Raw genomic sequence first — 25,671 nt, 5'->3', positions numbered from 1 at the left:
AGATTTGGTTTGGTGCTACTTTGTCTTGTATTTAGTGTTCTAGCCACAATTGACGAATATGAGCAGAAACTGGGTGGTTTTCTATTTTATATGGTAAGTGTTTTAATTTTATATCAATATTTTGACCTCCGCCAAAGGAGGTTATGTATTCACCGTTGTATGTCTGTTAGCAAGATTACGCAAAATGTAAGGAGTGCATCATCACGAAATTGGTGGAATGGTAATAAGAAAGAGATGCACATATTTGAATTCAATTTTTTCTTATTTACAATATGGATAGCATTGGTATGTATTTTTTTATGTATTTTTTTATGTATAAAGTTTAAAATGTAAGGCAAAACTTCTGAGGATGTGTCCTCCCATTGGATGTGTCCTCCCATTGAATGTGTCCCCCATTGGATATGTCTCCCCATTGGATGTATCCTCCCACTTGATATGTCCCACCCCCTTATTGGATGTTTCCCCTCTTGGATTCTCCCCCTGGGGAGTCGAAACTGCACAAGGAAATCTTGTACTATGTTTAACAGCCTTGACTTAGCCTATCTTTTCCCGTGAAAATATCAAAATTACATTTTGTTTTAATCTTCTTCGTTATCACATTTAAAACAACTGAAATTACCGCAGCCACTAATTGAATACCCATAAATTACTGTAAATGACACATTTTATTGCCATTTTTGAAAATTGACTTGAGCAGAGTTGTTCAAATCCAACAGTAAGTTTTGATGGGTTTTTGACTTATACAATTATTTTCAAAATCTAATGCAATTTATTTGAGCTCTGCTTATTATTGTATTTTAATTGGTTTAACAATACAATTATATTTATGTATAGAATGATCTTTGAAACTAATTATAAATTGTTTCTCATATTATTACATTTAAAAATAAAAATAGCAAAGGTTGATACTTTTTATTATTTAATTATTTGTTATAAATTTTATTTTATATCTCAAATTATGTTTCTAGTATTGTTGAAATAGCACAAATTAGAATTTTAAATTATGGATTAGAATAAATGTCAGTACTAATGTAATTCAATGATTGGAAAAGAAATGTGAGAAAATCTACAAATTGCTCATTAAGAAAATTATCACCAAAAGCATTAAACAAATTTTTGAATAAAAAGTATAGGCCCATGCGTATTGTACATATGTTAATATATGCGAGTGTAAACATATTTGCGCACTCATACACATGTATACATATATGCATAGGTACTGTGTGTAAATGCTTTTTTGCTTAGTTCTTATATTCATGTTATAGTTTGTAGTTTATTGTACAGAAGTGTATTATAAAGGTAGGAGAATAACTGATAACTTGCAGTGTCATTGTGCTGAATTTCCTATGGGCATGATCACCTAGCGGCCATAAAGAGGCACTTATAGTAGTTACATGTTCATATCATTCCACAACGATTGGCTGAAATGAATGATAGTATCAGGGTAACCCCTTACTCTTCCGAAAGATGCAATGGGTTATTTAAAGTGCACACAAGCCTGATGTGTACACTGGACCTTAATTTTAATTCCTTATCCTAGAAGACTTGGTTCTACCAACCAAACCCTGGTTGAAGAGTGATGCTAAGGCTGTAATTAGTGGCACCCATGCCTTACTGCTGGTCACTTGAATCGCCCATATGGTTTACAGGTGGGCAGTCCACCTCTGGAGCAACTGCCTACCCTCTACCCATATGTACAGAACTGTTAGGCCCAATTGATTAAGACATTAATGTATTTTGATTTTTATAATGTATTTCAATTTTTGTAAACCTGTTATTCTATTATTCAATTTGTATTTTTAAACGACACACCACTCATCAAGTTGAGCGCCATCGATGTATATGGTGAATGTTAATATAAAGTGTGTACAATGCTTGTTACATTCCACTGCAATCATCATCCACATGATCAAGAACTGCCATCACGGCATGAAATACATTCATTGTAAATTGAAGTGTACATGCAAGAGTGTTGTTTACAAAGTATGTCACTTGTACTCCATTCTAGATACGTGATAAAATAATAATTTACGTCCTAATAAGTGCCTCTGACTAGTCTCTGAAGTGCGATTATAATAATTGAATAGTATTTAATCAGTCTACACATTTAGATGCATATATTCATTTTAATATTTTGTAATTGTTAATACAGTTTAATTAATTTAAAAGTGCTGCTTTATTATTGAAATTGAAGCAATGTTTTTATCGCCTCCATTTTGGATTCATTTTCAATATGAATCAGCATTTAAACGCTTTCTGCCATGCAGGAGTCCTGCTCACGGTTATTACAAGTGCGCTATAATGGAGCAAAAACAATAACAAATTAGGAATTCAGTACCAATCCCTAGCATACTGTAAATTGATCACCGTAAACCATGTTATTGGAAAAATATTGGCTACCAGCATGAATTTTGATACTGGAATTATTAATTAACAATTAATGAGATGAGTACTGCACTGAAATACTATCAATCATGTATATTGATAACTATAATCAAGTTAAATTAATATACTTACAGTGCTATTGCTAAGAGATGTATATCCAAGTCCGTAGAAAAGAAATGAAATCTCTTGATGAATTATGAATGAAGATAATGCAGTGCTATAACTCAACTTAATTATAATAGTGACAAGGAGGAGGATCATGATGATAGTGATGGTGGGGGTGCAGGAGATGATGTTGATATTAGGGAGCATTCGATTTGCACGACGACACGACGCTAAACCGGCTTCACTCATGCATGACCATCCTACCGGGCGCCCTAATTAGACAGAATAAATGTTAGTACTAATATAATTCAATGAGTGGAAAAGGAATGTGAGAAAATCTACAAATTGCTCATTAAGAAAATTATCACCTACAAAAGTATTATAGAAAAATTTTGAATAATAACTATAGGCCCATGCGCTAGAACGGATTCACTCATGCATGACCATCCTACCGGGCGTCCTATGTTCTCTGTATACGTAGATGTCTCCAAATTGAGTACTAGATTCCATGCGACCGCTAGAACTCAACGTTCTCGAATACGCAGATGGCTTTATGTGACATCGTTACATTCTACGTCCTACCGTCGTCGTGCAAATGAAAGCTCTCTAATAAAACAGGTGATCATGTTGATCATGTTTAATGATAAAGATGATGATGAGATAAACATACTTAGATATTTAATTGTAAAGATGATAATAATGGTGATATAATGATATATAATAATGAAAGATAATTATAAGGTAATTGCCAATGAGAATAGTGATAGCTGACATAATATTAAAGGGGTCTTCAATTTTTTTTTTTTTTTATGTTTAAGAAAGTACTAAACATTTATTTGTTGTGACCTTTCACATCCCCAAAATTGTACATTTTAAAATAATTGTTGTCATTTGATATTGTTTTATATTTTTTGTTATAGAATACACTGTGACTCCTTCACCTTACAATATGTTTTGCATTTTGATGACAAAAAATTGGATGACCATAGTATAGTAATAATGGTGAAGATGAACATTATAATTATAACATTGAAGATGTTTAATAATAATTGTGATGAATATAATAGTTGGTCATGATGAATGATAATGATGATGTTAGTCATCAATCATTTCTCATAAATTTTAATAGGAGTCCTTATCTAATAAGTAATATGTTTACAAATTGTTCGTACTCCAGGCTACATGTAGGTATTTTATCATTCAACTTATTTTACCAGTAATTAAGGAGTGCACACTAGCATTCACTTGCCAATAGGATTCTGAATATATTATTGTTACAAATTATGTGTAATAAATTTTAATACCCAATAGTACCTGTACTTTGGATTAATTATATATTTATATATGGATACCAGCGGTATATTAAATATAAGTAATCCATAATAATTATTCATTGTCATTAAATTCTGTGCATGTAGCAGAAATAAAGCTTTTAAATATTGATTATTAAACACTAAGTTAATTTTTATTTATAAAAATAGCATATTGTCTAAAATAGGACGATGAATCAACAACATTATATTTTTGGTTCTTTTATTCAAAATACATTTATATGTAATATAATTTAAATATTCAATATACAAAAATATACTAAGGGATATAGAAAAAAAACTATAATAATAATTATATTTATTTATGGAGCACAAAAATGCATAAAGCCTCTAGGCTCTAGACCTTTGATTTGATGAACTAAATTAGTTTATGACAAGCTCAAAAAATGTAATCATGACAGTATACTGTAAACTGAATTTAAGCACAAATTAGTTAAATTACAAAAAAAAATTGTTTTGGTTGTGGGGGGGTGTGGGTGTTCACTGGTGTTGTTTAGAAATGCTCGACCATCAGGAACTAGCTTATTTTGAAGCGCTCATCTCTTTATCTTTTCCTTTATTTTATTTCTCATTTTGTTGGGGAAGGGGAATAGCCCCTGTTGCCACCCTCTGGATCTGCCCCTTCTGTAACAACACCTAAATATTAACAGACGACCTTTATTTTTGCATTGCAGGAAATTTTTCTTGTTCTTTCATTTGGAATAGAGTATTTCATTCGCCTTTGGTCAGCAGGGTGTAGAGCTAAATACCAGGGTTTAGTCGGTCGCTTCCACTTCGCACGAAAGCCAATATCAATAATAGGTGAGTGTTTGATATTCATTTTCTTGTGTAGTAGGCCTAGACTAAATGTGTGCCAATATTCCTTCCCATCTCCATACACACACACTCATATACACACACCCATGGACATAGGCTGGTGGGGGTGGGGTGGTGTGAGGTGCAGGCAACATATTACTTCCTCTAAAGTAGGTTGAAATATTTTGAAAATTACCAGTAATTTTTCAATTGAATAAGGATATGGTTCCTCCTTCTCAATTTCCCCACTCCCTAGCCCAAAGTTAGCCTACTCCCCCTACATTTAATTTAATAATAGGATGGAGTGGAAGGGTTCTGTTGCCATATTATGAAAGTCTGTTGGAAAATATAAAGGAAGGTGATATTATTTTTATTATTTCACACATTAGTTTATTTCTTCAATAATTTAATTTGTCATAAAATTTCCAGCAAAAATTATGTAGGCCTACTGATCTTAAAATGTAGGTGAGCATGGGATGAGTAATATTTCTTCCCCTACAAAGTAGGCCTACAATAGAAATTGTTGGCGAAATGTTATGTTATGCACATTATTGCAATGTTGTTTTGTGGATTGATACATGAATCATATTGTTTGTTGTCATGCTAATTCATGAATTAATTAAATTATAAATTGTCACTCCTGACTAAGGTGATTCCATTGAGCAAATGTCGGTCTAATGTATTTATGCAAATTATTTTGGTTGAATGACATCAGAAAATGCAACTCTTAGATTATTATTGATACTGTAATTTAATCTAATTTTGTCATACACACGGAACATCAAGCTCAGATACACGATCTTCGCCACAGCGCTTATTGTTCGTCAGTGTGCTTTATTCTTTGAATAATGCAAACGTTTTTGTAGTTCAGTAGGATTGAAAAAAATTAAAAAATTATTTCACAATTGGAAAATCAATGAGGAGATATACTATGCTGAACAAATGATCAAAGTCTACACACTGCCTCATGTTTCCTAAATTTATCCTGCTTCAAGTATAGATGTCAGACTAAGGGTAATGTTTGAAATATGTTGTCTTAAAAGCTTAAAGTCAGGCTCAGGAAAAAATATTTGATATCTTATACAAATGAATTTTCTACACTAAAGGAGTGTTTGACGAAAAGTCTGGAACTGTTAAAAAGATACACATTTTATAATAATTAAAATCTGAAGGTAAAGGGTGGTGATTCCCCTTTCCCTCCCAGTTTTTAAATACTGTATTTATTTGAATAAATGCCCCCATCAGAGCCTCATTTAGAATAAATGCCTCCCTCGAATATATGTCCTGGGGTGTTTATTATTTCCTCAAATAATGGAAACAACATCATTCTGAACACATTCTAGTAATGTTCTACTCTAGTAGAATTACATTTTTTTTCTAAACTAGTTGTGATCAATAATCTTCATTACAAAATAATGCATTTTGATGGTAATTACGTGTTGTAGTTCCATATTTACAGTAAACGTAAGGGGCATTCATTTCAGAATATCCATTTACACCAAAAAATGTCTCCCTCAAGTAAACGCCCCTCTCTCCCCATCCAAAAAAAGAAAACTCCTCAACAATAAATACCCCGGGGCGTTTATTCGAATAAATATGGTATTTAAAAATCAGTGTCTTGCCGATCACAGGTGTTTTTTGTTTTTTTTTGTTTTTTTTTTGTAAAACGCGTATAAAATATTTTGTATATGTACCTGTAAATTATATGGTATCTAAAATGTATTGAACATTGACAAAGTACAATAGCCTTTAACATTAGTAACAAACCAGAAGATTTTTAGAATTTGTGAAAGAATCATGGTCAAAACATGTTAGGTGCAATTACTATGGTAATAAGGATCATCCTCTTTTAAATCTGTTTTGCCGACTTTCTGATTTGTCATGTTTTCATTCTCTGTGAGGTATTGCTTCCATTGATATAATTTGGCATAATTCTTGTTTATAGCATTATAATTCAATTCAATTTTATTCAAAGCTACAAATACCATTAAGGACCAATATATGCAAAAATTACCGTACATTGCACAAAAGTACACAATACATTTAGAACTGCGAAAAAAAGAATATATATTATACACACACACACACACTTATATATTATATATATATACGTGTGTGTGTGTGTGTGTGTATTATACATGTGTGAATAGTGAATTTTAGCCTTATAAATTACCATTTTGGTTACATGACTTTTCTCATATTAATTCATGCCATAATTACTTATTTCTAAAATTTAACTTATTGTAGAGGAGGAATGTTTTATTTTAGTGATGGAAAATTTAAATGGGGTCTTCACCAAGTTCTGTTTACAATATTCACCACCGATAATACTTGAGTAAACTTCTTTTAAAAAAAAATTAAACTCCTTTTTTTTTTAAATTGAAGACTAAATATTACTCAGATTCTTATTACTAGATATCGGTAGAATCAATTTTATTTCACTGTCATGCGATTTCCTTTTGAAAAAGTCACTCTGATAATAATAAAAATATGGTTTTTTTCTAATTATATATATTATGGGATTGCACATTGACATATATAAATGATTAAGAGCAAAGACAATCTAAGGAGATAACTTGGAAGGAAAATCCAATAAACTTGTGAAATTTCCATAGCCTCCAACAGGTACTTTATACCTATGCAGACACTTTCATTTATTGCAACTTTATATTTCCACCACAGAAATAAGGTGGATTTGAAAGAAAGCAGAATTTTTTAATTTTCATGTTTTACATTTATTCATAATTCAATTTTTAAGCTGTCCTGATATCAGTGATATATTCATATTTATATTCAATTTTCTAGAGCTCTGCCAATATCTTTTTTTGTATTTTTAAATGTGATCTGCCCTGAGTCATGTTTATACCCAAAGTGATATAACAAAATTATGTAGACATATCATTACAGTGTATTTAAATAATTTTTTCTCAATTACTGTTCAAATATTGTGTTAAGCCAAGCGTGATTCCATGGTGACTACAATACAACGAGGTGCGTGATGATCGTTTTCTACGGAAATATTAAACGAGAATATACAAATGTGTGTGTTTGCATTTTGAGTTGAAGTGATTAAAAAGTACACATTTTGTTACCTTATTTAAATAAAGTAATTATTCCATATGAAATTAAAAATCATTTTACCTTTTGGAGATGATTCAGGAAATACACAAAATATTTTTATATAATATTTTCAGATCTATTTGTAGTTGTAGCTTCAACTGTAGTTTTGGTTTCAACTTCAGAAGGAGAAGTATTTGCTGCTTCAGCAATAAGGTATTGTATATGTTTACACCCATATATAGTACCATGTATGCATACATACTGTATTTCTACACATCCATATGCAAACCCATATACATATTTACTGATATACATTTAGCCACATTTACACACCCATGTACAATTTCACATACCATTATATATCCTCATTCACACGGCCATATGCCCATACCCTCATTTATAAACCCATATATATATATATCAGTTGCCTGACGATCGCAATAGCGTGAAACTCCGAGTAGCAACATTCTGTTCCAGCGACCTCCAGTTTTATATATATATATATATATATATATATATATATATATATACTCATATACAAAAACCCGCATTTGCATGCCTCTATACATACACACATTCACACACCCATATTCATACCCATGTTAACACACCCATAACAATATTGTTTATATCCGCATATGCATACCCTCATTTTCAGACCCATGTACAAATATATACTCATACAAAAAGCTACATTTGCATACATACACGCATTCACACACCTTTATCCATATCCTCATTCATATTCATATACTCTTATTTAAACACCTCTATACATGAGCATATTCACATACTCATGCATAACAACACCCACACTCATGTTCACACAAACACACACACACACACACACACACCCTCAGTCACAAATCCATACATATCCATTACTCTCAGTAAATCTGGTAGATTAATTCACCTAAAGTTAAGACTAACCTGTTTAACAATTCATTCATACCATCAGCAGTCAGACTTTTTAATATGCAGTTCAATAGATAAACCATATTGTACAGTTTATCTTGCCTTTCCATCACACTCAGTAATTCTTATAAGCAATTTCTGTTGTGCAACTTTTATGTATTTTAATTATTTTTCTATATTAACTAATATGAGTCTATTTAAGGATTCATATCTCATAGCTGTATTTATACCGTTGTGACAATAAGTTCTATCCTATCGTATACCCACATTACATACTCATGTCTGTTTATCAGATTCGTCTGAATTGAACATAATATGACCTTAAACATACGACCTTGAACATGTGACCTTGAACATAGTAATGTGGCCTTGGAATGTTTCTTCCTTGCCTTGCTATTCATCATTACTGCATTGATAATGATGCAGTATTATTCATTTACTTCTGCTTTCTAGAGGTGTACGATTTTTACAAATTCTCCGTATGCTGCATGTTGACCGTCAAGGTGGATCATGGCGTCTTTTATGGTCCGTTGTCTATGTTCATCGACAGGTAATTTAGTTATTCCTAATTTAAATTAGTCAGAATTGATAGATTTATCGACTACATTATTTTGCCAAGGTAATTGAGTTTAATTGATGTTAATGTTAATACTGTAGATCTGCACCTTCCTTCACTAAGTATACAGGCATATGTCAGATGACAACATTATCATGATCATTGTCATCTTCCTTTTAATCAGTCATTTTCATCATTATCATTATCAATATCACAATCATCATCGTCATCTTCTGAACCATATCTTTCTTTTTCTCCAACCTGTCGTTACACTAGCTAGCTAATGGTTAGTTTACAAAATTAAAGATGAAATTCTGCCAAATATTAATTAATTAATAATATGAAAAATGATTATATTAGTAAAAATGATAATTAAAATAACTATACTCCAGAAAGATTTTCAAGATCAAAAGACTTATGCTTAAGAGATTTAGACAGAACTAAAGTATATTAAATTATTATATTTTTATTATAATGAATACCTTTATCATTGAAGCAATTTTGGGTTTTTTTTGCTTATATTTCAGGAATTAATAACAACATTGTATATAGGTTTTCTTGTTTTAATCTTTTCATCATATTTTGTATATCTGGTTGAACGAGGTCCCCCTCAAGGGGATTTTAAGACCTATGCAGATGCCCTTTGGTGGGGTGTGGTGAGTAATACTATTTCCTACTTATAAAAATAACTCCAGAAAATCAAATTATGCTTAATATGATTATATGTTAATTTTATATACAGCATCATAACAACAAGGTCACTATTCACTTCACATTTTATCCTGGTCATTGGATCTAATGGTTATGGATTACGTACTTGGTCAGTCATAAAATTTAGACATTTTAGCTTTCATGTAAGCATGAATTCGAGTCCCTTCCAAATATAAATTAAGAATAATAATAAGGTAATGAATTGTAAGAGAAAAAAATGGGTGGGGGGGTGTTGGTGGTGGGTGTGGGCTGGCCGTGGGAGAGACTATTATAGGTAAACAAATTGAATCACTTGACAAAGTTAATAGGAAATGGGATTATAATAAAGAGTAAATGTGTTACAGTTCATAATTAGTTCATTCAAAATTATTTTGTGCCCAATAAAGCCATTTGAAACTTGAAAAAACATTTCATATTAATGCATAAAATAGTAATAATACCAAGAATAAAATAAGTTACAAATTAAGAATGCAAAATACTGCCCAATAAAGCCATTTGAAACTTGCAAAAATATTTCATATTAATGCATAAAATAGTAATAATACGAAGAATACAATAAATAACACATAATGTTGATTGACCTGGAGCACTATCATACATTGACATTTAAGTTATCTGAAGTCAAAGGCACATGCAAAGAAGAAGTTAAGATAACTAATATGGCTTCACAGGGTACTATATAGTCATTATTAATGTTAATGAGTTGTTGTATACTACAGACTACCTTCTTTTTCACATTTATTTTTTTTCTTTCCTTCAGTCATCTGTAAGTGGTTGAGTATTTGATTCATAGCCATTTGATCTAATAAGCAGGGTAGTAGTGTAAAATGCATAGAGGCTATAGTTATTATTAATTTTATTTATAGCTTGCTTTAACTTGCGGGCTCGTAACCATAGAAAGTTATCAATGAGTGGGTGGTTTTTACTAATACTAGTAATTACTATACTACTAATAATAATAATATAAAACAAAGGTCACATTTGTTTTCCTATTTCTCGTTTTCTTTATATCAATTAAGCTGTTTGGATTACCTTTACACAACCAGTTTCTTGTTCCTTATAATTGCGCATGAAAATTATCTTACCTAATGTAGCTATTGTTCAGCATTTTTATAACATTTTTTTAAGGACAACATAAGCACCAGTGAACAATCATATTCATCGTTTTATTAAAGTGCAAAAGTCGATTGTGTTTATGGTTTTTGTTTTCTAGGTTACAGTCACGACGATAGGATACGGTGATACTGTGCCCTCAACGTGGGCGGGAAAAGCTATAGCGAGTTGTTTCTCAATATTCGCCATATCTTTCTTTGCTCTTCCTGCAGTAAGTAAAGCTATTAAATATTCATCTCAAAGAAACACGTTCATGCTATCGTGGAGTTTAATGAGGGAATTGTTCAGGGGTAGGGCTATACCTACACACATAGGTAGTAAGTAAGTAGGTCTAGTAGTAAATCCTTGCTGAGCCAATAGGGCCCATATGGCTGGAGCTTATCCCCAATTTCAAGTTGTGTGAAGTGGATGTTGCTTTCTCTAATTTTTCTATTATTTCATTTACCTTTATGTGAATGAGTGGTAAGTAATTTAATATTTATTCAGAGTGGTTTAATATTTATGGAGTTTAGTGAGGCTGCAATCCCAAAGTTGTTAAGTGGCCATTATTATTTTAACAGATTTATTTAGATATCTGGTTTGTATTAATTGCTTTCTGAAAGTTTTAAATTCTCTTATGCTTATATCATTAAAAACATGGAGAAATATACGCAACTTTCCACCGTCCCTTATTCCCTGGGTAGTATAAATAAGACTCAACATGGATCAAACAACCTAGCAGACACTCATACTGTACACTTGGTTAGAGAGCGAGAAAGATTAGAAAGTGCCTAGCCCAAGGGACTTGAGTGACATGGAAATCATGAGAATTGAGCTTAGTGATAATGTACATGATTGCAATCTCAAACAGCATCTGTTACAACAACCGCTTCCACAATAAATTCAACTAGACAATACTGTAGTGATGTACACCAGAGGAAAAGTACATTACCTCCATGCTTTGACCAATTGGCTCTGAATATCCAAGGCTGTGAAATTAGGGATATAGGCCTACATGCTACAGATGGCTTATTGCTATTTGTTAATATTATTTGTATGACTGCATGCCATGTTTACAAGCTTTGTTTGCGCCACTTGTTAATATTAATATATATTTGCATGTGACATAAATTGAAATTGAATTGAAATGTAATCAAAAATGTTATTATCAAGAGATGTCGGCTGTGCAATAGTGTGAATATTTAGGATTGATTAATTTAATTTTCTTGTGTGAATGTACTCAAGTATAACACATGAAGCTTAAGACTTTCCTGTTGGTTTCAGTCTTTCTGGTGATGAATTGAGCTGTACGCCGCAAGATTTTCTCTGTGTTCTTTTCTTAAGGGGAAGCGTCATGTTCTTTAATGTGCACAGGGGATCAATGGCTTAAACCTCTCTTTCAAATATATTGTAAAGCTTATATAACAACCCTGTAGTGCTTGCATGAGTCAACACAATTATTGATAATCTTGTTAATATTATGCATGATTACTAATTCTTTATTAATCCCATCTTTAATCTAGGGGATTTTAGGATCTGGATTTGCATTAAAAGTTCAATCAAAACAAAGACAGAAGCATTTCAGTCGGCAAATTCCCGCAGCAGCTAGTCTTATCCAGGTGAGAAATAAAAGCTTGCTAAATCAATTATCAAGAGAATTTCATTCTGTAATTTTCTGCTTCCTCAATCTATCAAGATTCAAGATAATTTTATTGTCTGGAAAACTCAGAAATTACATTCCACTGGCAGTGTTACACGTGTAACATATACGGTAATAAATAAAAGATAACTAAGGATATAAGAATATAAAATTATAAGGACCAAACAATATCTATTCAATGCTTTTAATACTTTAAATATAGATATAAGTTTGTATCCATTGAAAGAATTTTTTTATTTATTTGTTCTCATTCTAATTGGAAATCAGAAATTTGGTCTGGGGTCCTGGAGATTTGTGACAGCCACAAGGCAGTTCTGTATATAACAGACACATACAGATACAAACATTGTCCTTAATTCAAATTTGTATGTTTTGTTTCCTTTGTCTAGATGTGAAATAAAAAGATATTAAAAGAATAATCACAAAATTCATTCATGTTTTTGTAAATTTAATAGTGGAGGAATTTTTTTTTAATAACAATAATTTCCTTTAAGCTTTCCACAAAAGGACTTTTGTTAGATGACTACAATATAACATCTATCTTATTCTCATTTCAATTGTCTCAATCTCTCTGAAATTACAATGTTGTAAATTTGTATTTCAAAGAGTTAATTACTATTATTATTTCAATGTTGATATGTTTTTATATGAACTTGACATTACCTAGATTTTTCTATTTTATGTTTGTGTTTTTGACTCGCAAGGGTATCATAAAATGAAATACAGTTTGAAGAGCACATGCCGTATATCATAGATAATGTTTAAATTAATGAAGAAGCCTCTATTTTCCACATTTATCATTCATTCAATTTCCGTCATTGTATATTCAATGTATATAAATCAAATCAATTTATTTACCATCTCTATAAAAATATTAATTGAAAATGATAATAAAAAATCTTTATTTAGACCATAGATTGTAAATAGCTTTAGGTTGATATGATCAAATATGAATTTATTTTTATACAAGATATAGAAATAGCATTAAAAAAAATTTTTCAAATACATTTTTGCATGGAGCTATAAATACATAATTTGTTTGGAGCTGCTTTATATACAATCAACATGAATACAAATTCATCATATTGTATTTCTAAAGACATGGTAAGCACTGTAATGATAATAATAATAATTTTCGCTTATATAGTGCATTATAATATTACATAATCAATGCAGGTGTTGATACAGCTGTGGGATAAATTATTACACAATTTAAAGGGTAGATACAATGTTACTGGTAAATGCAGTATCTGTAATTTTAATTTTTTGTTATATAGGAAGATTGAATTACTAATCTTATGGTATAGATGAGTTGTTTCCTAATGAACCATAGCCTGCCAGCAACTTTTGTGAAAAATTAATGGTTTTGTTTGTGGTTTGGTTTGTGTCTTCAAGTGTCTCTGGAGAGTATATGCAGCTGAAAAATCATTCAACTCGGAAGCGACGTGGAAAATACATCTGACTCAAGTGAGCGGTAACGGCATTACCACGGAGTCGCCTTCGCGTAAGGCTGGACTACTTAAGAAACAAAAAAGCTGGCTAAAAGAAGCACTTGGCTTTAATTTTGAGATGTCTTCACGGGGGTCACCGAAAGCAGGGTCCGTCAGTGAAGTCGGTGAAGGGTCAACAGCTTCTGGGGCTGATGTCGATGGTTCAGTAGGTTTGTATGCAATAGAGTTAATTTGCGCACAAAGATTTGTTGGTAAAATAAATAACCTTTAAAGAATAACCTGCTGCTATAAATATGATTATTAAAGTCTATTACTAACATTTATGTGCTCCTGAATTTGATTTATGATTCTGCAAATTATTTTAATCACTGGTGTGGAGAGAACATTCCTTGTGAATTTCTGCCTAATGGTATATCAAGTATTAGATACACATGTTTACTGTGCTTCATCTATACACTGTATATGTTATATATTGTGTTTTTGAAAATCGTATAATTTAAATAATGTGAATGGTGGCTATTTTATCTTTACGATCACCTGGGTTTAAAATTGTTTGCCACCCTAAAAATCAAGAGAAAAAAATCAAAAACTCAAATTCAAATTCCTAATTAAAGATAGTGTCCCCTGAAAATTGCAAAAAATCATAAAAAAATAATTTTGAAATTGACTTATTTTGCAGTAACATATAAATTATGAAGTTCAGCATAGACATTATTGAATTAAAAAAATTTGTGTACCCTAATTTTCATGCTGGATAATGATAATAAAAATGACTGGAACTGTTCCTCATTTTTCGCTGTAAAATTATGGGTAAACATTTTTTTTTTAAATACACTAATTTCTATGTTCAAGTTGATAATTTTGATGTTACTTCAAAATGAGCAGGTTAATTTCAAAATTAATTTTTCTGATTTTTGCATGGGACAACAATACATATTTAAAAGAACTGCATAAGTTTTACATTTTCACAAAAAAAATATTGGTCTTTTTCTTTTGCCATTTAGTGGTTGTCATTCAGTTGTTAATCGGCTATCATCATTTTTCCTTACAAGATGTTCGGCCGATTGCCATTTGGTTCTTTTTGTAGTGATTATTAATAATTTATGTTGTTTACCCTTGTTTGTTCACTAATCCATCTGTTCATTTTTCTGTCTCTTCTGATGTAACCTGTCATCATTCTCTCCATTCTTCTTTGTGTTGTTTTGAAGAAAACAATTTATAAGCATTTGTAAATTTGCTGCCAGAACTGTTTAGTGCATGTGAAAATACAGATTAAAGATGTTCAGCAAAAATTTTTCTTTAGAAATTCAAAATTGCAGTTGCTGATTATGAGTTAATTATGTTTTGGAACGATTTATAATCTACAGTATTCATTGACTTTTTTTCAGTAGCCGGAATTTATTTAAGTAGGCCATATCTATTTTGAAACTGGAACAGCAATTTGATAAATTTGTCAGTCCAGCTTAAACCCTACATCTGGGATTACAACAGAATATGAAAAAATATGTATAGTGGATTAAAGTTAAATTAGAAATACCTGTTGGGAGAAAATTGACATTTAAAAATAACTGTGAACTAGTTTATTCTAGATATCATTAAACCTCTTAGTGCTCAAGAAATTAATAATTCACATTAAATACTTTAAAGCCAAGCTCTAAAGAAAAAACGTTTCTTGTATATATTGTACTACTGATTTTTCTAAAATATGAACAGGGTATTGGGAAAAAAAAAGAGGAAATTGTTCAGAAGATACAGATTTTTGAATATTTAAAAACTAGTGGAAATGGGTGGTCATGCCCCTTCCCCCTCCCCCATCTTTTAATATTCAAAAATCTGTATCATATTAACTGTTTTTTTATTAGGCCCCTTTCAAATGGACTTTGCCGCAGTATTGCGGTAAACATGCCAGCATAATAACCGGTCTATACCTTTTCACACAGCGTCTTTGTTACCACAATATTGCGGTAATCTTACGCTTTTCTGTCTGAAAGGGTCCTATAGAATGGCGTAATATTGGCTGTTTAAATACTACTACGCAGTTGTTTTCAACTTTAACCCTGATTGTTTATGCATAAATGCACACGCCAGCTTGATTGCCGCAATATCGAGTAGACCGTTTCAGTAGACCATTAATTAATATTATTGTTGTTTATATAATTTATATTATAATAATAGAGTACCACAGTTGTGTCGTCACAATGCCAGGTGTTGCCCTCTGTCGCCAACCAGACGTTGGTTTACCGTTCATTACGCCTGGATGACTTCATAGGCTTTCTGGAATAGGCATTTTAAAATCTAATATTTTACCATCAAAAGGTACTAAAAAACAAAAGCTTGCATTATATTTGTTATCGAACTCACATTTAATCATCTATTAAAATTTACAAAGAAAATCTAAGATACAATCTTAATAATTACATTAGGAATTGGAACCAATGGTTTGCCAGTGGAAAAAATGGCGTCCGGTTGAACTCATTTTGCAACGATAGCAATGGAGTAGTATCATGTCGTATCGTGACGTAACACTGTAGTACTCTATACGCAAATTATTATATTTAAGCGGTCTTTGCTTGCAATGTACTGTCATCATATCTACATTACGTATTTCTTTACCTCTTATCTAAGCTGGTAGAGTATCCGAACGGTAATCGCAAGGTCTTGGGTTCGTATACCAATGGGGGCACACATTTTTTTTTCAATTATCATCATGTCCAATGTAATTGTTTAGTCAATGAAGATTTATTGCATTATTTGTTTTAATAACAAGTCTTCCAATAGATTAGTTTTGATAAAAGAAATGTGTGAATTATTCTCATTTTAATGTACTGTATTTCCCTATACTTTTCAATGTAAGTTTGTATTTAGGTCTGTATTGTTTTTTTTTTTAGGGGGGGGGGTTTCTCTGAGACAAGTTTTTTACTTCTAGAAGGGAATAATGATTTGATCTATTATTTTCTCTTCACTGTCATTACCAATATTTGTTTTTGGTATCATTCCTATATTATCTAAATAAATATATCTGAATGAATAAATTTTATACATATAGTATTAATACTTAAATATATATTAATTTCTATATACTTTACTTAATAATTCAAAACTTTGGTGTGATTATTTTGGCATAAAGGTTATTTAACAAAAGTCCATGGCAAGGCCAAGAAAAAGAAAAACTCTTATTGAATCCCTTTTTAACACTTTTTCACTATATGCATAAGCCATTAGGTAGCTTGTGATTTTAACTAGAATTAGAATGTAAGCATTAATCACATGACCAACATAGAAGTACTTCATCCCCATATCCTTCCCCCTCCCCTCCCTGCTTATTTTTTTCCAAATAAATATATATGTTAAACAATTTTATTTTTCTAATGGTCCTTGTTGTATTTTTATCTATGCGGAGTAGAGTTGTTTTTAGTGATGAGTAAAAGTATTGAAATTGTACAGGATTTGGCCCAAGGTCATGGATTACAAGGCAAACAAAAAGCCCATCCATTACAACTTAATTCTGACTTAACTGTATTTCTTTCTATGAAAAATAAGGTAAATCTTGAATCAATAACAACATTGCTTTCCACAGGCACCCTTGATGAAAGCAGATACAATGAAATAAATCTGTCATCAATGAGATATTGATGTGCAGTGTTTCATGTTTTTGTTTCCCCAGGAAAACAAGGTCGTTCGAAGAAAGACAGTTACACTCCTTCACAGACTGTTTCAAATGCTTCAATAGCAGATGCAGATGCAGATTTCAAAGTCGAACCTGTTACCAAGTATTTTGAGTACTTTAATTTTTTTTGGACAAATTAATATACATTTTAGTGGCACACATTCAACAACTGTTGTTTTATTGGGTCTTTTCTATGTCTTACTGTGGTTGGTTATCAAGTACTGATATAAATCTTATATAATGCATTTGTTAATGATAGATTATTTACCATAAAAGGAGATTTTCATTGGGAATATTTTTACATTTTATTCATAAATTTCAAGTTTATATAAATTTTTCATCTATATTCTTATTACTTTATGAAGATTGAAGTTATTATCGCCTGTAAAATCTTTGGATTTATTATTTATTTAATATTATATTTTATATTGTTCATGAATTTCAAACTTTTTCATCTATATTCTTATTTCTTGCTTTATGAAGATTGAAGTTATTATCACCAATAAATTTGTTGGCTGACTAGAAACAGTAAATTTTATTATTATATAATTTATACTCTATTTCTTACCATGTCCACAAACAAATATGTTCTTGTACAAATTAGAATGCTGAACCTATTTTTTACACATTATATCAAGTTTGATTTTTAAACAGAAATAATCATAGGTTTAAGATAATACCATAGCAAGTCTACATATCAAATTTTAAAATGCAAAGACAATTAAGTATGATTTATTATGAATATATCTTATAATTCTAATTTTTTTCATTTCTTCAAGTCATAAAGGCAGTTAATGCCCTCTATAATTCTAGTCGGTCTAGTTCCTGAATATCCTCTTTTGTGCAATTAAAAACACTCTCTTTTAGAGCGAAACCTAAAGTGATATTTAATGGTTTACTAACGAGATGTGTAGGGATTTTTTCAGCAGTCTCTGATGCATTGTCTGTATCTCTTAATGTTGATAAGTATTATTACAGATAAGCTGCACAATCATTATAAGATGAAATATATGCTTACAAAAGAAAACTAAATCAGGTTACAGATGCCTAGAGTTCTCAAAAGCAAACTCAATCATTGTTGGATTTTTTTTTTCAATTTTAATATAACATATACAGTACAAATGCAGCTCTGTTTCTAATTAAAGACCCCTCAAATTATAGACCACCTCAAAATAAAGAGCACTTTTCTATGTTCCCAAATTAACAAATTACTTTTGTATTTTTTATTCTAATTAGAGACCAAAGCTGATAAAGAATATGGTCCCAACTATGGTCTTTAATTGGAGTTAGACATGTACAGGGATATATAAATATACAAATACTGTACAAGAATTGGTAATTTATGAAGTTGGTGGGGTTGGGAATAAACAGTTGAAGTCTTAAGATAAATTATAAAGCAAAATCATAATTGATCAAACGATTTTGACAGACTGCTTTTGGGTGATATACTGTACTGTAGGTTTACTGGTACATACCATAAACTTATTTCTGCAAGTATTATTAAAAAACTCTGCTACTAGTTTTAGATTACCAGAAATAACCTCATACATATTATATTCTCTTTACCATACAGATTAACAGAAACTCACAAAGTTGCTATTCGTGCAATTCGCAAGATCAAATATCTAGTAGCAAAGAAAAATTTTCAGGTGAGTTATGTACAATTGACACAAAAAACTGTATAACTTGGTTTTTTGCTGATGTACCGTATATTCCGGTTTATAAGCCGCTCCCCCCCCCCAAAAATTAGGGCGCGAAATATCACGATTTTTTGTGTTACCTGTGTATAAGCCGCACCTATTTTTAAGCTCCAAACCGTTCCCATAATGTTAAGTTTTTAATTATTTTGAAACATTGACATTATTTATAAATGTTCACATAAAGAAATTTCATCTTTTTCAGCCGATTATTAAACAACAAACAACTGGAATGCGTGTAAACTGCTGGCTACTGCCATGTTATCAACGTATTCTTGCTCTAGGCAGCCCTGGGGAAATCCCCATTTTTTGCTAGACGGTCCTGCGCTAGCGCTACGTTAAATTTTCAACATCAGTTTAGTTTAAGTTTAATAAATTAAAACACTTATTGAGTATATTTATCTATTTTAAACAATCATTCTATTATTATGTTAACTAATAACAGTCGGTATTAGGCTAAAAATATTGGTAATTCTAGGCCTAAGTCATTACTACTCACATCCCACTGTTCGAAGCATGCACCATCACGCACCACATTTTATAAACAAAAAATATCGTGGATTGGATACAAAGTTCACGCATGCCCATATGACGTATGCCTTTCTACAGTTAAATTCCAGTAAAATAATTATTACAACTTCAAGAAAACTTGTGTTTTTATAGCATAAATGAATTTCACAAGTTTTTATTCTAAAATTATAGCGGTATCAATATTCTCTCTATAATGGTACAAACCACCGGGAACCAGGCGTCGAGCTGCAAGTTCCACCAGCCCACGTGTGTTTTGTTGCGACATCGAAAATGAAGCTGCTCACGTGACCTCGAGGACCGAACTCCCAAAAAGTAGTTTGTTTTGAGCGAAACGGTTTCAAACAGAAACAGCGTGTTTCAAAATTGTTTAAAAATGAAAATAATTATTTAGGCAACCCAAACTATTGCTTGAATGTCGTAGAAAATGTAGTAGGAATCCTAGTACAGCACTGTAGTGAGTATAATTACAAATATTAGGGCTACAAACCGGTCCTAGGCTAGGCTAATTAATTGAGCTATCATGAGCCTAACCTAGACAGACGCACCTGATTTTCGCCGCGGCTTGCGATCTGAACTTTTTTGGGATTAGGTTAATGACCGGTGTATATGCCGCACCCCAAACTTCGGCGGGAAAATCGCGTATAAAATTTGCGGCTTACACACCGGAATATACGGTACATATGTAAAAAAAAACTTACAAACTTATTTTGTGAAAAATTCACATGGAGGCACTGATGTAAAGTTTCTCTTTGTGGAGAATGGAATCATCCATCAGTGTGGTGTATATGCCAGAAAGCGTAATGTATTAAATGAGGAAGCGTGGTGATTATCACCTGTGTGTCACATTGTGATGGACCATTCTATTTTTTATATATCGGTTCATTCAGATACCTCACAGAATGTGTAGTACTGTCTAAAGTTATTAGGTTGACTAAAATTACTAATAGTCATTTTTCCTGTTTTTATAACTTCTATTTTGGTCATTCCAACAGCAAGCTAGAAAGCCTTATGATGTAAGAGATGTTATTGAGCAATACTCGCAAGGACATTTGAACATGACCGTGAGGATCAAGGAACTGCAACGGAGGGTTGACCAGTCACTAGGACGTATGCCCTATGCTAAAGGTACTAACAATCAATGCGTTATCATTTGTGTATCCTTTGTGTTTATATTCTGATATTAGTCCAGTCAATCTGTGGATTAACCCAGAACTAATTGTTACATATAAAATTATTTGGAAATTCAGCATCATTCGCACATGAGCATCTATCTAATTTAATTAAGAAACTGCTTTCATATGCCTCAATGCTACAGTTGTGCGCTGAGGTGCAATAAAGCGTTGAATGTTAACTCATTAAATATCCTTAAAATTAACAATGTTCCCCAGATTTAATTTTTTGGACTTTTAGTATGTTGTTATGTGTACATTTCAGGAGCAGATTCTGCAAACATTATTTCTGTTGTAATTAGTTGAGGGTTAAGAATGATTTTGTCACCAATTGACTGGACTATATAGAATTTTAAGGTTCAAGTTTTTTAGGTAAAGCAGACAGTGAGTAAACATACAAATCCCATGACTTACGCACATTATTAATTTATTCTCCTGCCAGGATAATAAATATAGTATACAAGGTTTAATTGTCCCATAAAAAATTCTACCCATCACATATAACTTGTTTATAATGAAACACAACAACCTATTTATACATTGTGTATTGTCTTTCGATGTGATCTGAATTTTCTCATTATGTAATGCAATTGTCACGTATTCGGTATTGCGCCATTTCTATAGGATTCAAAGTGCTCAGAATCGGATAAACAAAAAACAATAAAACCAAAATTGATGTTTGTTATTCAGTATCTACCAAAAGAAATAATTTTTTGTACATAATCAATTAATGCTGCTTTGGAAAAGGGGGTCCACCAACCATTGTCGAGGCAGCATCATTTCTCCAAGTGGATGTCTGCAGATATCCACAGCAAGTTTGATGTAACAACAGCTTCTGCCTTGGATCTGCTGTTGTTAGACTGCAAAAAAATGACTCTGCATTATACATTGTTTAAAAGCATAACTTGAAAGATTACAGTCACTATTCAATGCCACAGCCCTTGTAGGATTGAGGAGGCCAAAGATAGACCTTAAGTATGTCATTGTGACCTTGTTTCATTTGACCTCCTTGTGTTGCTGGTTGTGTAAAGAGAGATTATATACTTCTACATTTTTTCTGAACAAATTATAAACAAAGAGAGATAAAATATATGAGGTTGATACAATTTGTAATGAAGTGATTGCTCTTTGCAAATCAATTACTGTAATTATAAACTGTTTTAAGTTAATATATACCAGATTTTTAGGCATACCTGCATATGATAAAATTGGATACTTATATTGTTTTTTTCAATACTTGACTAAAATAATTTCATGTTTCTGATGTTTTGCCTAACCTTTTTTTTTTTTATATAGTGAAACCACTCTAAACTGCAAATTTATCAACATGATCTGCTAGATTTTGTAACCTAAATGTTGTCGTAACTATTTGTAGTCTAAATATTGGAAGAAGTGCGCTTGTGCCTGTATGCCTGCGCGGCCAACATAACTATGCTAATGAGAATATGGATTGCAGCCAGAAACTGCACATTAGGTGCAGATACGACCTACTGCAGGGTCCAAACAGGTGAAAAGTCTGATTCATTCAGGGCTAGCAAATGCTATAACCTGTGTATTGCATTGGAATGATACAATAAATTGTTATTGAACTACAACTTGTGTCTGTTATTGTTTTACTGATTGATCCTGTGAGAAGCATAACAATGTTAATTGCTTTTCTTCTTTAGGGGACAAAACAAAAAACACGATTAGCGGACGGATCTTGGCCATTGAAGACAGAGTGAATGAGGTTGATGTCAAATTAGAACAGTGCGTATCATTATTGCAAGCAGTTTTAAATACATTACAGGAACAAGAAAACTGGAGAGTAATGCTGGCACCAACGAAATCCAAAGAAGTGGAGGTATGAAATTGATTGAAACAGTTCATCAATAGTGGGCAGTGTTTAAACAATTTTAGTGGAAATTTTGCCATGACAATCATCATAGATGTTTTACAGCTCCAGAATCTGATTTTTGAATAAAGAGCTTTTCAATGTGATTTCATATCCTGGCAGAATATCAAGATTCCTAGATGCAGAGGACAATGAGGCATCATGAAGCAGTTTTTTTTTGCTTTTGTGAAAACTCGGTTGCTTAAATTATATTTACCAATAAAAACTTAATATGCACAATTTTGTATAAGGCTATTTTAAGCTTTTGTGAAGGATTATCGAGTGAAACTCAAATTGATTGTAAAATACACAATAGACTGGAGCAATTTTTCTTATGCATAATTATCCCTTTACAAAAGGTATTTATGTAAATTACTATTAACAATGAACATTATGTATATCTGTATATATACATTTGTGTATCTTTATATTTGTATATAATGTAATTTTACTTATGCATTAAGCATATTGCAAGACAGTTTCATTTAATTGCTGGAATTTTTAAGAACTAAACAATTTTGTTATCAAAAGAAATTCTTAGATCTGTCTAATTTTTGGGTGCTTCGCACTAAAATATTCATCCTCATCCTGTATTGAATGTGTTCAGGCTAGCCTATTTTAAATTTTATCTGGACTTGCTAACAGTTGGAATATGATCGCACAATAAGAGGTCCGATTTAAGTGTAGACAAAATGTTGCACTTTGCATATTATCATTTATCACCTCAAAATAACAAAATCAAAATTATTTGTGTTTGTTTATGAAAACAAAATGCGTTGGTAGAGACTTTTTGTGTAGTAAAGAATAGAAAAAGTCCTTGACAACCAATACATGCAATGAAAAATTGTGAATTTTAGATTTTTCAAATTATCAAGCAACTTGGCAATATGCTAATTATGAATCCTTATCTTTCAATATAGCAACTCTTTATAATGGAATTCTTATTATTATTATTATTATTATTATTATTGTTTATTATTATTATTTATTATTATTATTTATTATTATTATTTTTTTTAATTATTATTATTATTATTATTATTATTATTATTATTATTATTATTATTATTATTATTATTATTATTATTGTTGTTGTTTAATAAATATTTGTATATATCACCAGAATTTGTTCATGGTGTGTGAGAGTTTCAAGTTTCAGTTTTGAAACCATTCTCCATTCTATGATGTAGTGGTGTTTACATTGTTTTTTAACTGTAAGTACATTTTATGAAGGCCAATTTTAATATTTTACACTTAACTGAAATTATATAAAGATTTAATATTTGGCTTTTATTAATTTTAACATGATGGGAATAATATTTTGATAATTGATTTACTGTTATTTATTGTAATATAATATTACAGTAGTAGTATAATTTAAGCCACATTAACAATAATTTTTAATGGATAATATAGATTATTCGGTATATGATAAACTATGATGAAGTAAAAGATAAATCACAGTGGGAGTTGTAAGCTTAAAATATATACAGGTGTGTTGCAGATACTTGTAATAACTACTCAGTCAGCTATTATGATTGAAATACTTTATTCAACCTCCAAAAGAGCAGTATACAAGAGTGTTCCATATCGTTATGGCAACAACTGAATCGACAGACCTGAGATTTATTGTAGGCTCAGACTGTTCAATGGCAGCATCAAAAGTCAATAATTTTGTCAGGAAATATTACTTCGAAAATCATTTTCAGAATGTCATAGCTGAGGATGGCCTCTCGTCGGAGAGTACAAACCTCTATTCAGGGTCACAGTACTCACTTATGAAAATGTTTCTCTTGATAAATTCCAAAAATTATACCCCCACCCCATTTTTTCCTAAATTCTGGATCCATCTGAACATTCACCTTCCTCCAGTGCTCATAACCCTGGTGATAATATTACAGAAGTGTACACATAATATATTTAAATTATTAATATTACATTTCATATACAATTTTACCAGTGTATATACATATAATCATTTTTTAAATGCCAAATGTCAAATGTGCCTAAGAATGTAAGGTGTCAAAAGCTTGCATTCATGTTTCTTACTGTATGTCATTTTTCAAATTTGATTAAAATTGAATTAAGTGTGCTGTCTCGCACTGATGAGTAATGATTAAATTTAGACATACATACCTATGCATCATGTGGCATGAAGCTAGATATTTGATTGGTCCATTACCATATGGAAACAAATGTAGTTTGTAATTATTTGATATGCACATTTTATTATTATGAGTTATTATTATTATTTATGTTATAATTACTTTCTTCTTTTTTCAATAAGAAAGGGATATACAAATTATTGTTGAGATCAGTCACTTCCAGTTTGGAGGAATTCAAGAATTCAATTCAGGGATATCTAGTTAAGTGAGCTTTTTAGCGTAGGCCCTATCTAATAATATTTTGTACAAGGTGATTAAGAACACAATATGAGGAATTGGCAATCAAAATAACGTTATTTGGACAGGCAAATTATTATTTTTGTCGTGGCATCGGACAAGGCGGGTGGGTTTTAGGTCTGTCCGATGGGGGAAAACCGCTGTATATTGCACAGTGCATTGACTCTTATCTAGGTGATGCACCCACTAGTTTTAGTAACATGATGAAATAGGCATACTAATTTTAAAAGAATAGTTTTAGATTCAACAGTGAGGGCATCATGTTGGCCAT

General features: G+C 31.3%; 1 protein-coding gene across 3 annotated transcripts; it reads left to right on the top strand.

The window, feature by feature from the left end:
• Positions 1 to 25,292, top strand: LOC117104624 (potassium voltage-gated channel subfamily KQT member 1-like). Of its 3 annotated transcripts, none has more exons than XM_033245485.1 (12): positions 1 to 93; positions 4,496 to 4,622; positions 7,811 to 7,889; positions 9,045 to 9,141; positions 9,675 to 9,803; positions 11,072 to 11,182; positions 12,474 to 12,569; positions 14,006 to 14,270; positions 17,726 to 17,831; positions 19,302 to 19,377; positions 20,949 to 21,081; positions 22,793 to 25,292. In XM_033245485.1, the coding sequence occupies exons 1-12, from the start codon at positions 91 to 93 to the stop codon at positions 22,972 to 22,974; spliced, it is 1,404 nt and encodes a 467-aa protein (XP_033101376.1). In that variant the 5' UTR covers positions 1 to 90; the 3' UTR covers positions 22,975 to 25,292. The 3 variants fall into 3 exon arrangements, with proteins under 3 accessions (XP_033101376.1, XP_033101375.1, XP_033101377.1); XM_033245484.1 differs by having other exon boundaries at positions 17,726 to 17,840; XM_033245486.1 differs by lacking the exon at positions 22,793 to 25,292 and adding an exon at positions 22,422 to 22,439 and having other exon boundaries at positions 17,726 to 17,840; positions 20,949 to 21,110.
• Positions 25,293 to 25,671: the final 379 nt, after the last annotated feature.

The sequence above is a fragment of the Anneissia japonica genome, unplaced genomic scaffold (genome assembly GCF_011630105.1).
Source record: "Anneissia japonica isolate Jap-2015-1 unplaced genomic scaffold, ASM1163010v1 scaffold287712_len2945570_cov188, whole genome shotgun sequence".
NCBI classification, from domain to species: Eukaryota; Metazoa; Echinodermata; class Crinoidea; order Comatulida; family Comatulidae; genus Anneissia; species Anneissia japonica.
Note: the sequence above shows the minus strand (reverse complement) of the source record. Positions and strands in the feature narration are given on the sequence as shown.

Coding starts and splice junctions, on each gene's coding strand:
- LOC117104624 (XM_033245484.1), top strand. Junction 9,142..9,674: donor TTGTCTATGTTCATCGACAG/GTAATTTAGTTA, acceptor CTTATATTTCAG/GAATTAATAACAACATTGTA. Junction 11,183..12,473: donor CTTTCTTTGCTCTTCCTGCA/GTAAGTAAAGCT, acceptor TCTTTAATCTAG/GGGATTTTAGGATCTGGATT.